The 19494-nt window shown below is 56.0% G+C and overlaps 1 protein-coding gene across 1 annotated transcript; it reads right to left on the minus strand.

Moving 5' to 3' along the window:
• Positions 1-1617: 1617 nt before the first annotated feature.
• LOC114224304 (fatty-acid amide hydrolase 1) lies at positions 1618-19494 on the minus strand. The gene is made up of 15 exons (XM_028123450.2): positions 19088-19494; positions 13470-13583; positions 11444-11578; positions 11076-11209; positions 10792-10998; positions 10499-10539; positions 10133-10257; positions 9109-9234; positions 8492-8589; positions 6774-6873; positions 6429-6469; positions 5573-5612; positions 4950-5058; positions 4254-4399; positions 1618-3869 (listed from the first exon to the last, which is right to left on the minus strand). The coding sequence occupies exons 1-15, from the start codon at positions 19280-19282 to the stop codon at positions 3741-3743; spliced, it is 1740 nt and encodes a 579-aa protein (XP_027979251.1). The 5' UTR covers positions 19283-19494; the 3' UTR covers positions 1618-3740.

The following is a 19494-nucleotide window of genomic DNA, read 5'->3' on the forward strand; positions in this document are numbered from 1 at the left end:
AGGCAGAGCAGAGTGGCCAACACAGCCAGGATCCCAAAGGCTCTCAATAGGCTAAAGCCCTGGGATGACCTTAAAAGATGCTGCTTAACAGGCACAAATAGCAGGTATTCTCACAGTGTCCTAAACTCCAATGATCGCAACCCCAGGGAGAGGAAGGGAGGGTGGACGATGATCTGACAGAACCTCCTGGAGAAAGACACCTAGCAGAGGAGCCCCGTGAATGGACCTTGCTTCTGTCTCCAGTGTTTGTGGTCACCGAGCCCAGAACCTGATACCCTGGGATGTTTAGTGCATGTTCTTGGGATGACTGTGCAGATGAGCAAAGTATCTGAAGTTTGGCTTAGTGGCTTCAAATCTCTGTGCAAGTCTTTGGCCTTGGCCAAATTAGCAACTGTTTCTAAACTTGTTTCCCCACCTATAAAATGGAAGTAATAATGCCCATTTTTTCCAATGGGATAATGGGTTATCAACTCCACAGGCTAACAGATGTTGGATTCTATTATTAAGACACGGCCCCTGCTTTGGCGTATGGACAGAAGCACAAAGAAGTGTTCCAAGCAGAGGGGACCCATATAACACAAAAGCTCTGAAGCAGGTGCCACCGGCTGGAGATGATCCAGAAACGGAAAGGTGCTCGTGTGGCTGGAGCACAATGAATGAGAGGAAGAAACACGCTAGAGGAGGCTCTAGAGGTAAGCAAGGGCCATGTCCCTCAGAGCATCATAAGACACAAGGAGACTGGATTTTATTCTGGGTGAGATGGGAAGCCATCGGGCCTTGAAACACGTGACTCGATCTGATGTACACTTTCAAAGCCTCCCTCTGGTGACTGCACGGAAAGTGGACTGGGAAACAGGTGCGGATGGAGGCAGGGAAGCCCAGTTAGGTCACAGCACTGTCCAGAGGACGGGCAGGTGGCGTGGACTCAAGTGCTAGCGTATTGATGGAGACGGAGCACAGTGGCCGCTCACCGGCCGCAGCGACCACCTCCCCCACCCCTCGGCATCATTTGCCTCCTCGTCTAACCTTTCCCCAAGCCCTGATCCCCCAGGGAGTAGAGGTGTTTGTGTTAATGTCCAACCACCCCGTAAGCCCCAGAGCCTCTCCAGGATGGGAGTCAGGCTTGGTAGAGCTCGAGCACCGGTGAGCACAGGGCTGGGCAAGGCCACGCTGGGCTCGAAGGGTGAAGCGGTGAAGCAGGGAAGGCAAGAGGACAGGCACCCCCACCCCACAGCCTTGTGTCTAAGAGCACGAGGATATTGGGGCGCCTGGGTGGCTCAGTTAAGCGGCTGACTTTTTTTTTTTTTAAGATTTTATTTATTTATTTGACAGAGAGACACAGCGAGAGCAGGAACACAAGCAGGGGAAGTGGGAGAGGGAGAAGCAGGCTTCCCGCTGAGCAGGGAGCCCGATGCGGGACTCGATCCCAGGACCCTGGGATCATGACCTGAGCCGAAGGCAGACGCTTAACGACTGAGCCACCCAGGCGCCCAAGCGTCTGACTTTTGATTTTGGCTCAGGTCATGATCTCAGGGTCCTGGGATCCAGCCCTCCCCCACTCCCTCCCACCCCGTTGGGCTCCCTGCTCAGTGGGGAGCCTGCTTGAGGATTCTCTCCCTCCCCCTCTGCCCACTCCTCCCCACTCATGCATGTGCACTCTCTCTCTAAAATAAGCAATCTTTTTAAGATTTTATTTGTTTATGGGGGGGAAGCATCAGTGGGGGGAAGGGGCAGAGGGAGAGGGAGAAGCAGACTCCTTGCTGAGCAAGGAGCCAGACTCTGGGCTCAATCCCAGGACCCTGGGATCATGACCTGAGTCAAAGGCAGACGTTTAACTGACTGAGCTACCCAGGTGCCCCCCCCCCAATAAATAAGTCCTTTTAAAATTAAAAAAAATAAAAGCACAAGGATATCAGTAACCAAAGAGAAACAGGGCAGGAGTAGGAAGCTGGGGGGTGGGGCAGGTACAGATGATTCTATGGAATGATATGAGGCAAAATGACACAGTAGTTACAAGGAATCTGGGCAAAGTTCAGTGACCTGGCCAGCCAATCTAGGTGTCCGTGTTAGGTTAGGCCCTCTGATAAGCTCTTCGCGTCTACCCTGAAACCGGTCCCACCGAGGTGGGGACACCACTGTCAGACAGTGCAGGGGCCACTGGGCATGTAACCCAAAAGGAAATGCCCCTCTGAAGGAGTAGGAAAGTCAGGAAGGAGAAGGAAGACTTGGGAAGGCAGCCTGCCCTGAAAAGAATTTGAAGAGAGCCAGGTAGAACCAGGGGCATGCCCGACCCGAGGGTCAGAAACATCCTTTACAGTAAACAGGGGAGCTAGGGCTGGGGCCAGGGGAGAGTAAGCTTTGCTTAAGGGGACCAAGAAGCCCCCAGATTAGTCACAGGCAACGCAGTCGTGTAAGAGGGAGGCTGGCAGATGGGGCAATGGTGAGACTCTGAGCAGAGACTGCTCACTTCCATCCCAACTGTCAATTCCCAAACCACCTCTCTCCCTACCCCTGGGCCATGGCCCTAGCTCAGGCCCCAGGCCCCCTTCCCCAGACTAGGATCACGGGGCAGCCTCCTTGCCCCTCTCCAGGCTCTGTTCTACCCAGTTCACTCTCTGCCCCGCACCTGTGTGATCCTTTAAGAGCCCCCCCACTGCCCTGAGACAGGATTCAAGTTCCTGAACTGACGCCCAAAGTCCACCTTGATTTGGCCTCCACCTACATCTCTGCTGCTTCTCCTCTGCCCATTCAACACCTCTGTCTACTGAACTCCTCATGGTCTCTGGATGTATGGCTCCTTCTCCCTGGGATGTCCTTACTCCCATCTCAGCTTCTGGGAACTTTCTACACTCAACCCAGGTCCTCCTCCTTCAGGAAGCCTTCCTAGAACAATCTAGTCCTTGGCCGGTCCTGTGAGTGCTCTCTCCCAGATCGCCTTGTCTCACCCTCCCTCCCGAGGCCTAGGGCCTCCTCACCCCCAACAGCGCCACGTCATGGCCAGCACTCCAGACTCCCAGCTGCCCTGAGCCTAGCCCTGTGCGGGCCACTAAGGACAAAGATACAGCATTAGGGTCCCTGCAGTCAAGGAGAGCCAGTGTCCTGAGAAAGGCAAACCCTCCCACAGATGCCCACCACACAGGACTGGAAAGAAAGAGCCCACCTATTCCAGGGCTCAGAGGAAGGAGGGAAGGCCTTCTCGAGAAAGAGGGATCTGAGGAGGGCCTCAAAGGATTTAATGGCAGAGGAACAGAAAGGGCATCCTCGGCAGAGGGAAAGGAGCAAAGAAAGAAGAGAAGGGCAATGCCTAGCAAAGAAGGTCTTAGTCTAAGCAGGGGGAGCAGGGGAGGGGGAGGTGCTGGGGCTGCAAGGCTCCTGTGGTGGTTGGGAACCAGGAGACTGCCAAGGCCAGAGTAGGGCTCAAACTCCAGTGCCCTAACAATGCCAGCCAGAAAATATACAGACTAGAAACATTTCTTGACTGTTAATGGGTCTCTGCCCATATCTTACCCACTGGCTGCCACATGGCGGGGGGGGGGTGTCAGGGCAGAGGGAGGGGACCAGAATGGGGAGCAAGCACAAATGGGGTTTGTGCTTCTTGTAGGGGATTGGGGGAGGGGGCCATGGAGGCCTCTGTCCCCGGCCGAACATTTCCTCCCAGGGTGGCCGCTACAACCGCACGAGGCTGGGTGCAGATTGAGAGGGTCTGGGCCCTCTGGAGCCAGGCGGCGGGCAGGCAGCAATCAGGATGGCCGCTTCTCGGGGCTCATCAGTCGCTCCACCTCCCGCATGAACCGCAGACACAACTCTTCCTGCCACGGCAGAGCCACGCACTGCACGGCCACAGGCAGCCCCACGCTCTTCTTCATGGCCTGCAGGGGACACAGGCATCAGGGTGGAAGGCAGTGGAGGCAGGCCCCCACCAGGGACCAGGACGCACCCCAGCTGGAGAGGAGGGGCAGCACCAGCAGAGCCAGGCTGCAGTCTTTTGGGGGGTCTCGCATCAAGGAGGGCCGGCAAGGGGGCACCTGGCTGGCTCACTCAGAAGAGCATGTAACTCTTGATCTTGGGGTTGTGAGTTTGAGCCCCAGGTTGGGTATAGCGCTTACTTAATGGGGAGGGGAGGGGAGGGGAGGGGAGGGGAGGCAAGGACTGCTCGTGCTTATGCTGCTTCCTCCCCAGCGGCCAGAGTTGGGTATGGGTGGGCGTCCCAGGGAGGGGGTGCCCAGGGGCCAGGCCAGGCCCTGTGGCCTCACCTTCTGTAGTGCTTTGTCCCAGATATCCCCAAAGTAGCCCCTGTAATGCTCCATCCGGGCCTCATCCTCTGCAGTCACCGAGGTGACAGGCACCACCCCCGCGGGGAAGTCCAGGCAGTTGTAGAGCAGAGTGTAGCTGACGGCCGCTGAAAGGCACCACAGGCAGCTAGAGCCACCAGAGGCGACCCTGCGACCCTCCGCAAGGCCCTGGGAGATGGTGCCCTGCGCCCACGGGCAGGGAGAGGCTCTCTCCCAGAGCCCAGACTTGAGTGGGGGACAAAGCCCAGGAATCCAGATTCCCGGCAGGCTGGAGAGCCTGCTGGAGCTTGCCCTGTGCCTCTGCCCAGGAAGCTTCCCCACCTGGACCGTTGTTCCTATTTTTCTTGGCTTTTCTAAACCCCACCAGGACTTTAAACCCCACCTCCCCAAACTGTAGGCTCCATAACTCAAGACTTCCCACTTCAGTGGTGCTGAGGACAGGGAGCCTGTTTCCTCCCAGAACATCCCAGATGACTCCCATCTCTCCAGCCAGTCGGACTGTGAGGCCCCCAAGGGCGGGGCCCTCCCCAAGGGGTGCAGCCCTCCGCCAAGACTCCTCTTGTACTTCCCGGCAGCCTGCAGGCACTGGGCTGAACTCACAGAAGAGGAGAAGCAGGTGGGAGTGTCCGAGGTGTGTGCTGGGGCAGCAGACCTCACCTGTGGCCTTGCCTGGGGCATTCAGGTCCAGAGCAGGGCCCAGCATGGGGGTGAGCAGCACGTCCAGGTCCAGCGCCCTCCACTGGGCAATCACGGAGTTGCGGTACACCTGGGAGGATGCCAGCACACCAGGGGAAGCCCTCAGACCCAGCGCCTCGCTCCGACTCTTCAATGCAGGGACTGTAGCCGGAGTGGCTCTGGCCCCAGCACCTGCTTCTGCAGCTGGACTAAGCCACACTGGGATGGAGGTCCTCAGGGCACACAGGCACAGCTGCTTCCGGGAGTCCTCCATTGTTCTACCTCCCACATGAACTGCAGACATCATTTTTCCTGCCAGGGCAAGGCCACATAGTTCCCAACAGCACTGGGGCAGGGGGGCGGGGGCAGGGCAGAGAGGCATCCAGAACAGGAGCCTCAGACTGACTCAGCCCCCAAGGTGAGCACCCAGGCAAGTGAGGATCAGAGAGCAGGGCCCAAGCAGACCAGTCCAGGGAGTGGAAGGCGGAATGACAGGCCACTCCAGGGGCCCAGGGGACCCATGGCTAAGAGATCCCTCTGGCAAGTGCCCTGTCCAGCTCCACCCCATACACCACCCGACTCTAGTCTAGGGGCTCTGGCCTCACCTCGATCTCGTGCTGCAGTTCCCAGAGCTTGCCAGCCGACCTGGGCAGAGGAAAGGAGGTCACAGCCCATCAAGGTCACAGCCGTGGGGAGTAGCAACATCAGACCCCTACTCTTAACACCTCCCAGATCTCACTCCTCCATGGACCCTTCTCAACTAGGGGAGCTCCAAGAGGGAAGTAGCACGGAAAGAAGTTCAAATCCCTAAGTTCATGTCCTGTGGAGAAAATCACGCCCCAAGAGGGATTTAGACTGTGTCACTTAGTTACTTTACAGCAGAGCCAGGCCCAGGTCAGGCCTGATTCCCAATGACCCTTAGGATACCAGAGAGACCAGAGCTGTCAAAGGTCCTAAATGCCTGGCAGTGAGAGAAGGGGCAAGTCTGCAGGATGTCAGGGCCTAAAAATGAGGCCATTTATGGTGTTCCCACCCAGGCCATGAGGGGGCAGCAGGACCCAGTGCAGCTCAGTTCCCGTCAGACGTCCAAGAGCAGCGTCTCTCACAGGTTCCCCAGTAACCCCCTCTCCCTTGGGCCTCCCTGATGCTTCCCTTCCTGGTCCTTTCTCCCCTCACCTCGCGGGGTCTGCTCCTCCCCACCCTGTCTCATCCCGTGATCTCCTTCAAGCCCCTCCTCTCTAGCCAGACCTGGACCCTGAGAAGACAAACTTCAAGGTCCCATCTGAAAGCCGCAGAGGCTGCCCACACTCCCACCCCTCCCACCCCCCACCACCCCCCACCCCCCGGCTGGACCAGCCACAGAAGCGACTTCCCTCAGCTCCTCCCATCAGAAACCACTTAACCCCAGGTCAGGGGACAGGGAAGAGGGGGTCAGGGTCTAGGCACAGGAAATGTCCTTACCGGGGCTTCATGCTGTTAAGAAAAGCTGCCACCCTTGGGAGCTGCCAGAGGACAAACGCAGCGTCAGTAAGTCAGTCCTGGGCTCCGAGTGCAGACAACAGTCTTCTTCAGGCCACGTTACCTGTGCCTCCTCCCTCTGGCCCTCCCCCAGGTCCCCAGGCAGCACCTCTTTCAGCACATGGCTGGCTGGAGGTCGCAGGGCATGGGGAGAGGACAGGAGTCTGGGGAGGGGCTGGCGAGAAGAGGAGGCCATGCGGGCCCAGACCAAGAGAGGCTAAGGCGATGGGAAGGGACCCAGAGGCTCCGTCCCAGCCCACTGCAGCCCTCCGCTCCTTGGGCCCTCACCAGAGGCTTCAGCACGAGAGCCAGCAGTCCTTTCAACCACCCTGGCATCTTCAGAATGGAGATCAGGTCCCCCAAGCAGGGGTCCACGAAATCACCTTTGCTGGGAGACAAAGGGTCCAATCCAGCACTCCCTCCCCAGGCCTCCCTCCTGGCTCGCCCCCACCCACAGCACCCCCAGCTCGGTGTCATCTATTCCGTGACACCACCTCCACTCCCCCCTCACCAGACTCTGGCAACCACTGGTCTCTAACCCCTTCATCTGCCTCCTTTCATTTTTTTTTAAGATTTTCTTTTTTTTCTTTAAGTAATCTCTATACCTAATGTGGGGTTCGAATTCACAACCCCAAGATCAAGAGTCCCATGCTGTATGGACTGAGCTAGCCAGGCACCCCTATCTACCTCCTTTTACTTAGTTTTTTTTTTTAAAGATTTTATTTATTTCAGAGATCGAGAGAGAGAGTACACATGAGTGGGGGGAGGGTAGAGGGAGAAGCAGACTCCCCGCTGAGCAAGGAACCTGACATGGGACTTGATCCCAGGACCCTGGGATCCTGACCTGAGCCGAAGGCAGACACTTAACAGACCGAGCCATGCAGGAGCCCCTATCTGCCTCCTTTTAGACATGTGACTTGTTTCTGCTGATCATTTGGAACGCCTGGACTCCACTCCATACCCACTGGAGCTTCCAAGGCAGGACTCCACGTCTCCCTCCCTGGCACACTCAGCTCAAAGCAATAAGGACTCAGTGACGGCAACATTTCCCCAGCCGGGGCCTGACACTGAGGGCATCCCCTATTGATGCCGACGCCAGCCTAGAGAGACAAGTGGAGCTGCCATGACTCTTATTTCTGAGGCTGTCTCTAGCTCTAGAGCTCAGAGAAAGGTCTCAGGAGGCTGACCCAAGGGCTTCATTCCCAGGGCCAGAGTGAGGGGCAGCCCCTCCTGCTGAAGCCTGGACCAAAGTCAGCTATAAAAGGAGGTCCAGTCAGCCCAGGCACATCAGCAGGGGGTACCTTCAGAGGTCTTGCACCCCTGTCAACCCTTAAGGACTGAAAGCTTCTAAGTGGAAACAGCTTCTCTAAACATGAGCTCTGGGGCGCCTGTGGGGAGCTCAGCGGGGAGCCTGCTTCTCCCTCTCCCTCTGCCTCTTCCCCTGCTTAGGATCTCTCTCTCTCTCTCTCTCTAATAAATAAATAAAATCTTTAAAAAAAAAGAGCTATAAAAAAATAAACTGCAAAGTCCCTTAAAGTAGGTCTGATCCAACCCACCCACTCTACAGAAGAGGAAACTACTCAAAAGGCAGGTCCAGCTCAAGTCAGAAGAGCCTGGAGTCACAGCATGATGTCTAGACCTCTCCCATCTTGCTTCACCCTGCCCTTGTCTCTCAATCTTTCCCAAACAGACAAGCAACTCCCCTGCCCACCCCCTACCTCCCAATGAGTTTTCATCAATTGAGCTCTGCTCAATCCAGCCTCCCCTTGAGCCGGTACCTTTCTAAAGTGCCCCTGGCCAGGGATCTCCAGGCTCCATCTGCATAGTTAGAGGGGCGGTGAGGTCCCCGCCCAGAATGCTCTGACCTTCTTTGTGTTCAACTGAGGCCTGTTCCCCCATCTTCTCCCAGAGTGGCCCATCCTGGGAGTAACAGGACCCAGCTGCTCTCCCTGGGTCTACCCACGTCCCGGACCCCACCCCAGACCCCAAAGTCCAACATCACTCACAAGTTCTGCAGGAAGCTGTGGCCTCCATCACTGAACAGCCCACCGGTTGACAGGGTCTCCAGAGCATGGGGTATGTTGCTTGGCAGGAAGGGAACCAGCTGCAAGATTGAGGGGTGTAAGGCCCCCACACCTAGAAACCCTTGGCTCCCACGATCCCCATGCTGCCCAGGCAGCCCTGAGGAGGGACCGGACCAACCCTGCCGCCATGGCAGCCCTCAATGGAGCCACAGAGGCCGCCTTACTGACCCATGAACATTCCCTTAAAACGCACATCGTGAGAGAAGTCAAGCCACACATAAACTTGTCTCAGATGAGCAGACTAAAACCCATTGGCCCACCATCCTCTGGACAGCCATGCACCATGGTCTGTGGTTGACGGGAGCCTCCCAGGGCAGCGCTCACTCATCGCCAGCACAGGACTGAGTTCACCATCCATCACAAAACCTAACGCTCATGATCAGCCCTCTATCCACGGGTCCCACAGCAACATCGCTCCCGTCCCAACCACAAAGCAATCGGGGTGAAAGGACGCTGGGGACCGGTGGCAGCCACGGGTACCAGGAAGGTTTCCCTGAAGGAGGGGCCATACCAGGACTTCAGGGTCCCCACGGCCATACCGTGTGGCCAGCAGCCTCAAGGCTCTGCTTCGTCTCCAGCACGGCCCGCTGCATGGCTGGGGTGGGCATGGTATACTTGTCAGTCTCATAATACCCCACACGCAGAGGCCGAGAGCTTGTGTAGACCTGGGGGGGCAAAACCCTGGAGTCAGAATCAGGTGAAGAGAGAGCGGCCCAAAGTTGGGCTCCCAGAGATCAGAGAAGCTACTCAGCCCCAGACACAGCTGAGAGGTTGCAGCCTGGATCCCCCAAAAACCGAGTGCCTGAGAGGCCGGCCCTTTCTGCATCTGACCCTTTCACAAAACCCCTTCATAATCACTCTGCAGAAGGGGAACAGATGAGGATTCCCACTGGCGATATATGAAACTGAGGCTTCAGGTCTAGATAGGGAGATAGGCAAAGGGGCCTGGAGTGGGGCTGGGACTCGTCCCAGTCCACCCCGTGCAGACTGACAACACTAGGTCCAGAACCCAGGTTACCTGTCCCCTGAGTCGAGGCCCTCCACTGCCTGTTTCAAGACTGCAAGTCCTGGCTCCCATGATAATTCGTTCCAGACCGCAACACAGGGACCTCATCTCGTCCTCTCCCCCCTCTCAGGAAGGGCTTCTGAAACCACTGGGTTGTTAGAATATCCTCTGCCAAGGAGGGGGAGCTCACACCACCCAGCCTAGATCTCCTGCCTGCCAAGAAGCACCCTAGTTCTCCCTCAAGTGGTTCTTGGGCTGAGAAGGGAGTCCTGTCTCTCAGAGCTGGCAGAAGAGGCTGAGCCCAGAAGGTGGGACCTTTTCTCCTTAGAGGCCTCCCAGGCCAGTCTGAAAGCCCAGGAGTCGCCACAGGCGGGCAAGGGCTCCATCTGGTGGCTGTCTGTGGAGCAGCAGCTGAGCCTGGCTTCAGACCCCTGGGGGGTGGTTTTCAAGAAACAGAGCCTCCGAGGCCTATGCACGCTGCCTGGGGCTGCTCTCTGGGCTCAGGAGCACCAGCAATAACCAAACTCAACCCCACGCCCATCCCCAGCCCTGCTCACCTCCTCCCTGAAGGGCAGTGGGGGCACCGTGGGGTCCAAGCGGAACATGTCCTCACATAGCAGTGCTCGCAGGCACAGTGCTAGGCTTTCCACGTCCCGGGCCATGGGGCCGACTGAGAGCCGCACTGCGGGGGCAGGGAGGGGAAGGAAGAAAGATCACCCTGCCCTAATGGGCTCTGGGGCTGGGTCCAAGCGAGGGCTGGGCCATGGCCCAGGAGTGTGAGCAGAGACAAGGAGGTAGGAACTCAGACCTACACTAGCCTGAGAGTCAAACACTGCCCCCGGGAGAGGGAGAGGCAGGGGTAGAGGTGGATCAGGCAGAGCCCCCCCCCCCCCCCAGTGCACTGAGGGAATCCCAGACCTCACCTGCTACCTGTCCATAGACACAGCCCTTCAGGCCACTCTTGCTGGATAAGAAACACAAGATGTTGGAAACGGGAAATGGTCACCCTCTGCCCAGCCCCAAACCCATACAGCAGCTTAGAACTCTCACCACTTTGGAAACTAGGAACCAAAGCCAGTGGTGCTGGGACGCTCCCCATCCCCAGCAAAACCCCAGTGAGGGAATCCCTCCCTGGGGCCTAGAGAGGTTGGAAACTAGGCCAAGATCACACAGCAAGAGATCCAGAGTCTCCTTCCACCCACCACCCACACCATACCTGATGCGGTTTGACGTGGGCTTGAGGCCACAGATGCCACAGAAGGCGGAGGGAAAGCGGATGCTGCCTCCAATGTCAGTGCCTAAACCCAGGGGGGAGCCTCCAGCTCCAATGAGGGCTCCTTCACCCCCGGAGGAGCCACCTGGGGTTTTGGAGGACTTCCACGGATTCAAGGTCTGGCCAAAGAGGGGGTTACTGCAGTCATAGCTGGGGAAAGCAGGAACGGGTCAGCCCAGGTCACACTGGTGCTAGTGCCCCTGCCCCCACCCTGTACCCAAGCCCACCTGAACATGGACTGAGGGATGTTGGTGTGCACGAAGGGCACAGCGCCCTGGAGCTTCAGCACCTGCACCGCCACACTGTCACAGTCTGCGGGCGCGTTCTCGTTCAGGCTCAAGCCCAGCGTGGATTCCTGGCCCTAGAGGGAGGGACAGGCACCAAGAGGGGTGTGGCTGACGGCTCAGGGGCCCTTCAGCGGCAGAGGGTCCCCTCCTCCCACCATCTCACAGGCCAAGGGGGGGCACACACCCAGGGTCCCTCCCAAGGCCTCGGGACCTGATACTTCCTCTGAGGGCCCAGGGTAACCCAGGAGGCAGAGCAGCTGGCAGGGACAGGGGCGTGGGGTTGGAGCCCGAGAGGCGGCAGGGCACACCTTGTAGCTGAAGCACTCCTTGAGGCTCACAGGGACGCCATAGAGCAGGCCCCGCCGTGGAGCCTGGGACAGCTGAGTCTCACAGTCTGCGAGGTAGGTGGTCACACAGTTGGTCCCTTTGTTTACTTCCCAGGCCTGGAGGAGGGAGAAATGGACACAAGGCAGAGTGAGATTGGCCTTTTGTTTTTAATTGTGGTCGAATATACATTATATAAAATTGGCCTTTTAAAGGCTACCCAGGGAAAGGGTAACCAGCCACATGGCCCAGAGCCAGGAGCACAGAGAATAATCTAGGGCCCAGCAACTCACCTCACTGGGGACATCTAGCCCCAGCCTCCCTGGCCTCAACCCCAAGATGGAGAGAGTACTTCCAGGGCCAGGGCACAACCAAGGTACCCAAAGGAGCAAGACACTGGCTTCAGATGCTCCCCAGGGGGGATGAGCTGGGAGGAAGATGACCTTTGGCCTCTAAGCCACATCTCTGTCAGTGAAGCAGACAGGGGCAGATCCCCATCTCAGGTCATGCTGGGAGTCAGCACAGAGCAGGGCTAGACCCAGGTTCCAGCCTCCCAGAGGCCAGCAGGTTTTCTCTTGCCCCAGGCCTGGCCCACACCGGCACCAGCTAAGCCTCCCCTCCCCCAGAAACTCTTGAATCTGATAATCAAGTCACATGGAGAAGTGACTGACTGATATCAATCATTTAAGGGGGTGGGAGCTTGCCTAAAAGGAAATGATGCATTAACGGGGACCATCTGCCCTGGGGCCTCTCCATAGCCCTCAAACCACACTCAGCAGCGCCCTGTGGGAGGGCAGGCCAGGGCAGAATGATGTATGGCTTTCAGCAAATACTCCTGTCCCTGTGAGACATCTGAGGAAGATGGGTGTGGGCCCCGCTGCTGCACCTTGGCCCATGAACTCTGTGGGTGATTAGGAAGGGCAGCCACTTTTCAGGGACACCACATGAGGAGACACAGCACAGTCTGCTGAGCCTGCCAGTGTCCCCTCGGGCATCCAGTGCAGGAGCTTGGGGTCCTCCCTCCATAGTCAGGCTCCCTCTCCCTCCCCCTTGCTCAACTGGTAGTCACTCACCCCACTGTCACCCATGCCCATCACACTCTGTTTCAGGAAACCACAAGCAAGGCAACTCATAAAGCACAACTCTTTCCTTCATTTCATTTCAAACAGGTGCCTGGAACACTTGCTACATGAAAGATATAGTGTCTGGCACTGAGTACGAAGACAAATAAGACAAGCTCTGTCCACAAGGGGCCCGCGTTGACAGGGGAAAGAGGACAAGGTGAGCGCAACAAGGCCCAGAGAAATGTGTTAAAAAGTGAGCGCTGGCGCGGGAACCCTAACTCCCTGGAAGAGGGCCTCCTTCTCTGAGCCCAGAAGGTTCAGCCGGTGGTGCCCCAAGTGGGGCAAAGAAGAGGGAGAAGAGCCTTCCAGGTAAAGGGAATCCTGCACAAGGCAGGGCTCAGCATGGCAGGCTCTGGGTGCCAGGGAACCACCGGCAACTACTGCTGCCCACCCTCCAGAAGGCCTTGGCCAGACAGGATGCCGGAGACCGAAGAGGAGAAGAGCAGAGTCTGAAGAACTGCAGACCTGAGAGGGCATCAGGCAGGAGGCTGGCGATCCATGGTGGAGGGAGACGGTGGTGGAGGACCAGGGTGGCTGCTGGGGGGATGGGGACAAGGGGTTGGACTGGAGAGAGCTATAGAAAGAGAACAGACCATACTTGGTGACCGGTGGGTGGAGGCAGGAGGGAGAGGGAAGTCTGGGCTGCAAGCCAGGCTTCTAGCTAAGACAACATGCTCAGTGTCGCCCCCACACAAACACACACACAGAGTCAGCTCCTCTCTCTCTCTCTCTCTCTCTTTCTCTTTCTCTCATGCACCTCCTGGCAGCCCCTGGCACTGTGGTTCCCCCTCCCCCCACCCCGACCCTCAGAGAGACAAATTCCAGGCCGGGTTTTCCCCACAGCCTTTGCAGAGAGAGAGAGGATCCCTGGCAACAAGGGCCTTACCTTTCCCAAATAGGTGAAGACTGCCGCCTCAGCGGACAGCTCCCCACTGTGTAACTTCTGCACCAGCTGAGTCAGGGGCAGGGCCAGCAGTGCCTCTGAGTCGAGGTCAGGGTTCTGGAAAGACACCTCAGATGAGTACGCCCTCTCCCCACAGTCCCCAGGTGCCTACAGCAGACACCCATGGCCCGTGCCCCTAGGTCCCGATACCTGCCAAAGCAGATGCTCATGTCACATGCCAATCCATGACAGACATGCCCACCTGCAGCTCTGACACCAGAAATGTGGCCCAGCCTAGGCAGGTCCTTGTCACCTATGGACAGTGCAGATAACCTTCTTCCAGAAGGTTATCGGAGGCAGTGCCCCAGGAAAGGCCATGCCCAGGCTGATTATGAAACCATTACAAACCACAACCACTAAGAGCTGCCTGTAGGCACCCCACTGGTAGGTACACTCTGTATGGTGATTAAATCTTGTTACCATTCCCATTGCACAGATAAAGATACTAAAGCACTGAGAGGCTATGGTACCTAGGACCATACAGGTAAACTATAGTTCTCTGCCCACTCAACATAGGCTGTCCACTGGCTATCCACCTGCACCTAACCACTCCACCCCTGGCAGGGGAGGCATAAAAAAAAGAAGACACTGTCCTGGGTGGTTGGGCGGTGGTTGGCAGGAGGGGGATCTCTGAATCACAGCCACCATTTCGCAGCCCCACTCTCTCCTGCCCTCGCCAAGGTCACCAGGGCCCTCCTCTCGCCAAATCCGAGAGATACTTGATTCTGTTCTTTGCTCCATGTCTCACTGAGGGATTCAAAGGTACTGAGACCACACACTGGCTCTCTTCAACTTCCTCTGGTTTTCTCCAGCTTCTCTGCTACTTCTGTCATCCATTTATTCAGTCAGTCGGCAAATATGTTCTGAGCACCTACTATGTGCCAAGGACTACGTTAAAGGCTATGAATTTAGAGGCAACCAAGACAGACAAGTCCCTGCTTTCAGAGAGCCTGCACTCAAGAAAAGAAACAAGTCAACACATGATGGACAGCTCACGGAAAGTGCAAGAAGGCAAGTACACACTGCTGTGATGGAAATAACAGAGGACCGACTCGGATGGGATGGTCAGGCCTCGCCGAGGAGGTGACATTTTTTCGGCTGTGATCTGAAGGAGGAGAAGGAGCCAGATGTGGGAAAGACAGATTCCTCTTGTTCTGTCTCTGAGGCTGGAAGAAGTGACTCCTTCTCTCGTGGCCTCCATCCAGGCTCTCCACCTGCCCCGCCGGCCTCCTGACCCAATCAAGCTCCGGTGCTCACAGGCTATTCCCATTGCCACCCACCCGTGTGTCCCTCCCCCTGGGCTCACTGCTCCCCCACTTTCCCTTGGTTCCTGCTCCCTGTACCCTTGCTCAGGGAAGGGCCGTCAGTCTATCCAGGGAGGAAAGTGAGAAAAAAGGAGTCATCCCAGACCCCTCCTTCTCCCTCCCACCCACAGCCAAACCCAGTCAGTCACTGTGCTCACTAAGTAGCTCTGGAAAACAACCACTTCTCCAACCCGTCTACCAAGACCCTCGCTGGTGCCCAGCTTTCTCTCCTGGCTCACACAGAGGCCACCTAAGTGGCTGCCAGGCCCAAGGCAGGCGCTGCCCACCCGCCCTTCCTGCCAGGCCAAACAGTGTAAAGCCTGTCAGGCCTTGCCTCTCACCTGAAGGTCCCTATCACACCACAAGCCCCAGAGGTGTGCCAGGAGGTGCTTCCAGGCACCTGTCTGACTCCTCTGCACCCCTCCCTGAGACACCACCTACTCACGCCCTCCACACAACCTTGGTACCCCGGCTTTAACAGAAAGAACACTCTATCCCCTGCCCTTAATTTGTTAAAGAGATATATTACTTACTTGGGATAATCTGTATCTATAGATATATAGATATAATACAAATACATACATACAGATATTTATAGATATATATTATATATATATACATTTATCATATATATATAATACAGGGAGCCACAAAGAAGAAAAAAATGAATCATGATATCTCCACACACACAAGATAATCCCTGGTGATATATTTTTTAAAAAGAGACAAAAAATGAAAAATGAACATTTACCCCACCCACCCCGAGGACCACCCTGCCCAGTCCCTCTTCTGAAAAGGAAACCATAAGGTTTCTAATGAAACCTTACAGGGGAAAAAAAATGTTTATGAAAAACCCACCGTGTAGGGAATTGTATTTATATATTCTGGCTTTGCACAAAGGAATCATACCATATAGACATTACTTGCTACACCTTGCCTTTCTCACTTCATGATGAAAATAGCAAAATGGCTTTTTTTTTTCTGATTATATAAATGTGCCCACTGTAGAAAAGAATGCCTAACAGTATGGGGAAGAAAGTAAAAATCAGCGAAGGGCCCCCCGCCCCCACGAGGGTAATTACCACCAACGGTCTGGGCACCACCATTTCCCACCTTGCAACAAGACACCACGGAGTCCCTGTGTGCCTCCGCTCAACACTGTCAGCAAGCTCCCTCCATTCTCAGCACAGATTTTAACTCTGTTTTTTGTTCTTGGGTGTGGATGGCTGATGACACCGTTGCTAACGGTTATTTTTAAGTCTTCAACTAGTTATCAGGCAGCTGAGACATTTCTTCTTCCACAAGACACCCAAGAAGGCCTGCGTCTCCGGGGCCAGTCCACAAATGCGAGCGCGATGACATTCGAATGGAAATGCAGAGATGTGTACAAACAAGTTCTAACAAAGCACAGGGCCACCCCGTGGCATTCTTTTTCAAGGGAGGGACACCACTGCTCCCCACCAGCTGTTTTTCTCCTTGAGGCCCCTACTGTCCTAATTTCTGGGATCCTCCATGTTTTCTTTCTTTTCCCCTCATGGTTTTTATCACGTTTGTTCTATTTCAAGATATCTTTTCCATTGGGTCATGTAGGCCACGGATCCTGGTCTCAACAAATGATTCGTCTACTGAATCATTTTGCTTTAAAGTCAGGCTTGGAGAAGGCCAGGAGGTGGAAGCATGGGTCAGACCCAACAGAAGGAAGCGGCATTTGTGAAGACCAGTGGGGTTCTGACAAAACAGGTTGCAGAGATGTGGGCAAAGGCACAGAGGTGTGAGCAGGTGCTCTGGTATGTCTCTCCCAGCCATCATATTCTAGGGATGCTAGTCCCTCTCTTCAGTCTAGAAAGGATATTAAAACTCATTCGGGGGCGGGGGGGGGAAGAAGTGGGCAAAGAGTTGTTACAGATTAAGCCTCACACAGTCAACAGAGAGTTACCAGAAACAGGCTTTACTCTGGAGTTGCTCAAGAGTCGAGAGAGGTGAAGGATTTTGTGATGATTCAAGAGATGCTTAGGGGGAGGGGGGTGGGGGGATGGGTTAGCCTGGTGATGGGTAAAAGAGGGCACGTTCTGCGTGGAGCCCTGGGTGTTATGCACAAGCAATGAATCATGGAACACTACATCAAAAACTAATGATGTAATGTATGGTGATTAACATAACAATAAAAAATTTAAAAAAAAAGAGATGCTTAGGATCCCCAGGGATGCCTGGGAACGCTGGCGGTATCTGGACCCCCAGCTAGCTTCATCAGCAGTCTATCAGCCTGGGGCTGTACCACCAGCTGCTCCATTCCTCCAGGGCCTGCCCTGAGCCCTGCTTACCTCACTGCCCCTTGCTATTTGGGGCTGGGCCAAAAAAGCCCCAGAAGAAAGGCCGCTGAGACAGCCTCAAAACCCACATACATCCCCATCATCCTGCGACTCCAGAGCCAAGCAGAAAGGCATTTGGGGGCAGGAAGGAGGAAGGAGCTGGTCCCAAGGTCCCTAGGGACTGAGTTCATCTAAACCACCTACCTCTTAACTGCCCCCAGGGCCTTCAGAGCTACTGTTGTCAGGACCCCATCCCTTTGCTGATTGTTCAAACCAGTGAGACTACTGAGATAGTTCTTTCTCCTCTACAATCACTGGAAAGTCAAAAAGTAAATTTCACAGTTCACTCACTTGGAAGAGCCAAGCGTTGGCATTCTGAGGCCAGGCTTTCCTGCCCCGGGCAGGGTGCAAAACAGCATTTTGTATTTCAGAGCCAAAACTTCTATCCTGGAAGATTTTGTTCTTAAAAATAATGAGAGACAGTTGCTCCAGACGGAAACTGTGTAGATGCTGGTGTTTGGAACTGAAGTGAAGGAAGACCCACCACCCTTCTACAGCCTCATGCTCCTGCCAGCAAGTGGGTTTCTTGTTTCTTGTGACGAGGAGGGGAGTTTCGCAGGCAGGAACTGTGGGCTGATCCCTGAAGCTGCCCCCACACAGTTCTTGCTGGTAGAACCGGCTGGCTGCAGTTCTGGCAGTTACTCCAGAACAGGGGCCTCGGGAGCAGTGGAGGGTAAGGGGCTGAGTCCAGTAGCATTGCAAGGATCCCCGAGTGGGATACCTTGGAGCTCAGCCAGAGAAGGGGGACTAGACAGTGAAGAACTTGGGCTCAGCTACGGCCAACGGCCAGTCTGGATTGAACTTCTAAAACCTGACTGACGGTGGGCTTTTCAGCCAGCTTAATGAAAAGAGGCTGGAACCAGATACATATTTATGTCAACAAATAAATAAATATGACATATCCTGGCCCCGGAACGGTGTGGAGTATATTCATAGCAGCTAAAACCTCACTGTGATCGAGGCTTCACCCTGGGCCTGGCATCCTAAGGCCCGGTCTCCCTACCTAATATCTCCCCCTGCTCTCCCCCGCTGGAATGAGGCTGGAGAGTCCCACTGGACATCTAGGTTCTAGTTCCAACTCTGCCGCAACTCTAAAATCACTTGCTGCCGCTGAGCATCTGCTAAGTGCAATTTTCTGTGACTCCTGCCCTGGCTCCTACCTAGGCACATCCTCCTGACTCCTGTTGTGTCCCCAGTCACCTGGAATGCTTTCCCACTTGTCAGATCTGAATCCTATCAAACACAAACCCTCACAAACAATCGTGGCAAGTTTTTCCTCTCTTGGCACATAAGAACATCTCTCAGAATTTATCATTTTGACTTCTAGCTGGGTCCAGTGTCTCAAACACCTGGAGTGAAAGTCCCCTCCTCTAGGTCCCTCCCTGGCGCCTAAACAAACACTGGAGCGGATGCTGAAGGAGAAAAGCTTGTTGATAGATCATCCAGGGAAGGGCTGGAATTACACCTGCTCAAGGAACGGGACCTATCAGGGGTTAGAACAACACCTGGGCGGCAGGAGCTGGGAAAACTATCCAACCCGGCTCCCTGGTTGCACTTGGGCAAGTCCTTCCCTGGCTCGCTTTCAGGATCATCACGCACAACCACTTTGAACGGTGAGCGCTCCAGATTTCCTTGGCCATCCCCCTCTGATTCCAAAGTCCGATGTCCTTTCAGGACCTGCCCTGGCCCTTTCGTCTCCCTGCCTCTCCCCTTGGCTGGCTCTACCTGACTCGGAAAGAATACGGAAGGCATTAGGGCGTGGAGAGGTTCCGAAAGTAAAACCTGCGCTGCCCGCCACCTGCCTCTCCGCGAGCCAGTGCGCCTGAGAATGCTGCCAGGAATACCCCCGCCCTGTGCCTCCCCACACACACCGGACCCGAACGGTCACCTGGAGGCGGAAGCGCTGCGCCGCCTTGTCCATGGTCTCCAGGGCCGCCCGCTGCCTCTGTCGCGCCCGGGCCACCGCGCCCCGCGCCGGGCGGCGACTTGACCAGCGCAGGGCCACGGCCGCCGCCACGAAGCAGCAGGCCAGGGCAGCCCCAGAAGCGCCAGACAGCGCGGCCCACAGTTCGTCCAGCACCATGATCTCCCGCCGCCGACCGCTGCCAAGAGCAACAGATGCGGACGTGCCGCCGCAAAACCCGGCCTGGATCCGCCTAGGATCCCGCGCCCGCGTGCGCGGAAGAGGCTGGAGGAGGGCTGCGCGGCCGCCGGCCGGCGGGAAAGCGCGCTGTTGCCTGGCAGCGGGCTTAGGCCGCCAGCGCGCGAAGCTCAAGGTCAAGCCCGCACCCGGCT

Source organism: Eumetopias jubatus, unplaced genomic scaffold, assembly GCF_037043125.1.
Source record: "Eumetopias jubatus isolate StellerSeaLion01/CBP00866 unplaced genomic scaffold, mEumJub1_p1.0 scaffold_4, whole genome shotgun sequence".
Classification (NCBI taxonomy): Eukaryota; Metazoa; Chordata; class Mammalia; order Carnivora; family Otariidae; genus Eumetopias; species Eumetopias jubatus.

Coding starts and splice junctions, on each gene's coding strand:
- LOC114224304 (XM_028123450.2), bottom strand. CDS start 19,282: ATGGTGCTGGACGAACTGTGGGCCGCGCTGTCTGGCGCTTCTGGGGCT. Junction 11,579..13,469: donor TCTTCACCTATTTGGGAAAG/GTAAGGCCCTTG, acceptor TCCCTCCTCCAG/GCCTGGGAAGTAAACAAAGG. Junction 10,258..10,498: donor TGTCTATGGACAGGTAGCAG/GTGAGGTCTGGG, acceptor CTGCCCCCGCAG/TGCGGCTCTCAGTCGGCCCC.